The sequence below is a fragment of the Miscanthus floridulus genome, chromosome 7 (genome assembly GCF_019320115.1).
Source record: "Miscanthus floridulus cultivar M001 chromosome 7, ASM1932011v1, whole genome shotgun sequence".
Lineage (NCBI taxonomy): Eukaryota > Viridiplantae > Streptophyta > Magnoliopsida > Poales > Poaceae > Miscanthus > Miscanthus floridulus.
Window position 1 is genome coordinate 41,402,349 of NC_089586.1, and position 2,814 is coordinate 41,405,162.

General features: G+C 58.0%; 1 protein-coding gene across 1 annotated transcript; it reads right to left on the minus strand.

Annotated features, from left to right (window-relative positions):
• Positions 1 to 624: 624 nt before the first annotated feature.
• On the minus strand, positions 625 to 1,509 carry LOC136465410 (uncharacterized). Its single transcript, XM_066464155.1, has 3 exons — positions 1,081 to 1,509; positions 881 to 978; positions 625 to 783 (listed from the first exon to the last, which is right to left on the minus strand). Exons 1-3 carry the CDS (start codon positions 1,424 to 1,426, stop codon positions 625 to 627), a joined length of 603 nt encoding a protein of 200 aa, XP_066320252.1. The 5' UTR covers positions 1,427 to 1,509.
• Positions 1,510 to 2,814: the final 1,305 nt, after the last annotated feature.

The window sequence follows — 2,814 nt, forward strand, 5'->3', positions numbered from 1 at the left end:
GCTGTCTTCCTCCAGAGGAGCGGAGGTTTTCGCCTCCGACCTCAGCGACGGTGGCCCGGTAATGACCAACGGTCGCAGCGAGGACCCCCTTGACCGAGTCCAGACGCCTCGTCGTCAGAGAAAGCTGCTCCCTCACCGCCGCTGTGGATTCCTTCTCGGAGGCAAGCTCTCGGCGGAGACCCTCGGTCAGCTCACTCGCCCTACTGGGCCTGCTCGGCGGACAATGCCTCCGCCTCTCGGGCCTTCGCGGCATCGGCCCTTAAGCCATCCTTTTCTCGCTCTTTCTCCATAAGAGACAGGCGGAGAGCCGCGACAGAGTCCGACAAACCCCCTTTTTCACCTTCCAGGCGCTCGACTTCCGCCTTGAGCGCCTCGATCGCGACGTCACGGTCACAGACCTCGCAGGGTACAGCGTTCCTCCATAACAACACCCGTGTGATACCCCTGCGGCCAGAAAAAAAAACCAAAGCAAACAGCGGCGAAATCAAGAACAAGTCTACAAGCGAACATACACGAAAAATAGTAAAAGAAGGAAAGGGGCAAAACCGCCGGAGACGAACCAGGCACTGGTGTTCGAGGTGAACGCGGAGAAGCTAGAAGAAATCCATATCCCTCAGACGCCATTTAAAGCGATCTGTCCAAACAAGAAGAAACAAAAACAAAACGATAAGGTGAGAAGCAGATCTCACGATAAACGCACCAACAACCAAAGACCACCTCCGACGTCTCCAAGAACGGCAAGATAACACTCCTCCCAACCTGAGATAGAAGTGTCGGAGGAACCTACACAAAAAATACACAACAACAACAACAGCTCAGGTCAGAGAACAGATCAAAAACAAGCCAGATGATGACCAAAGTAAAAACATTTTCTACTTACTCGGACCCGGCTCCGTCGGCCCCGGTTGCCCCGGACCGAACCTAGCACCCCTAGCGGCCGCTCGCTCCTCCGGGTGAGAAGCCCGGCCATGACATCATCTGCAAAGCAGCAGACGCACAGTAGTGGTACTTAGCCAAACACGCAAAGGAATCAGACGGGCGAAGACAATAAACAAAAAGGTGTGCGCCAGATAGACCTACACATATAAAGCCCTGGAAGGGCAGCTTCCTGCGCCCTCTGAGCAGAAGTCTCCGCCGTATCGTGCGGCGAAGGCCCAAGGTGCCGGACTTCATCAGCCGGTGGCCCGGAGGACGGAGGACTCAAGGAAGCCCGAGCTGCCGGGGCCTCCTCGGCAGGAGCGGCATCCAGCCGCTCGACGTCGGCCGCAGGCACGGGCGAAGGCGCGACAGCGGTAGGGGATGAAGGAGCATGCCGCGGGATGGCCTCCGTGTCCTCTTCAGAGCTCGAGCACAGCCCGCCAAGAACAGTCGGGCATAGGCTCGATGGCGCTACCTTCCGGCTGTTCGCCGACGCTCGTAGCGCCATGCGAGGAGCGCGCCGGGGCAACGCCGGTTTTTGGCCGCCCGACACCGCTCATGGCTCCGCCCGCTGGGCACACCAGAGCTGCGGGAGCGCCGCGATCCTCTCCGCTCGCAACTCGAGCATCCGCTGACGGGGCGGAGGAGCTCTCGACGTCTTCGCTGCCGGCGGAGGCAGCGCCCGCGCTGCCAGCAGAAGAAAAGGCCGGCGCGATCAACGGACCTCCGCTTTTCTTCCTCTTTTTCACAGGCGCCCGAGAGCCGACGACACCTTTCCTCTTTTTAGACTCAGCCTCCGCCATAACATTCTTTGCGTAGGCCTTCTTCTTTTTCTTCTCAATCGAGGCCAGGACCTCAGCGGGAACCTCGCGCTCCCGGTAGATAATCCCGACCTCCTCAAAAACTCGATTAAGCCGCGGCATGGTGCCTGCCACGGCCATCCGAGACGTGTACTCACGCTCGGAAATCTTGCCGACCAACCCTATCGCGGCCTCCTCGTTACTCCCTCCCCCAAAGATTGACCGAAGCGAGGGAACGGAATCCCGGCCTCCGGCCCGAAAACGGGAACCTTGACCTGTTCCAGTTGAAAAGCTGGGTTGTTTTTGCCCAAGGGCCAGTAGTTGGAGGCCATGATCTCCTCCACCAGATCGCGACCACCAGAGTAGCGGCACGCGGCCGCAAAAGCCCGATCACAGGCCTCCCGCGTCGGAGACACCTCCTCCGGCGGATCCACGCGCGTGTGTGGCGCCATCTCCATCCGAGAAGTCAGTGGATACTCTGAGACTTCCTCGCCATCCTCAGTTGTGCTACAGACCCCATAAGTCTTCACGTAGAACCATTGCTCGAGCCAGCCACGGTCCCACTTGCCCTTATGGCAAAAAGATATCTCCAGACGATCCACACCTTGGTTCCTCTTGGACATGAAAGTGCAACTACCGTACTGATAGGTCACTTCCACCTCCTTGCCATCTCGCACCTCCTTCTTCCTCTTCGGCTGCTTCTGCAGTTCATAGTACGTGCAAAAGGTGTCCACATCCGGCTCGGCACCATAAGAGATGCACGCCCAGCAAAACTTGCTAAGAGTCAGGAAAGCAGTGGGAGTCAGATGATGGAGCTGAACATTGAAGGTCTCCAACACTCGGCGGAGGAAGGGAATGTAAGGAAATCGGAGGCCGCAGGTGAAGAAGTCCCAGAAGACCACCGCGTATCCTTCCTCCGGCTCCGGAACAGTCTAACCCGACGGAGGGATCTTCACCCGGGAAGAAGGAAAACATGACTCCTTCAGCATCTCCGTGATTGCCTCCTCAGTAATAGAGGATGGGCCGAAAGTCCCAAGATTTTATCACCATGTCCCTAGAGTCCGCAGCGACTAGGTCTCCGATAGACGCAGAGACG

Coding starts and splice junctions, on each gene's coding strand:
- LOC136465410 (XM_066464155.1), bottom strand. CDS start 1,426: ATGGCGCTACGAGCGTCGGCGAACAGCCGGAAGGTAGCGCCATCGAGC. Junction 979..1,080: donor CCTTCCAGGGCTTTATATGT/GTAGGTCTATCT, acceptor GCTGCTTTGCAG/ATGATGTCATGGCCGGGCTT. Junction 784..880: donor GCCGACGGAGCCGGGTCCGA/GTAAGTAGAAAA, acceptor TTTTTTGTGTAG/GTTCCTCCGACACTTCTATC.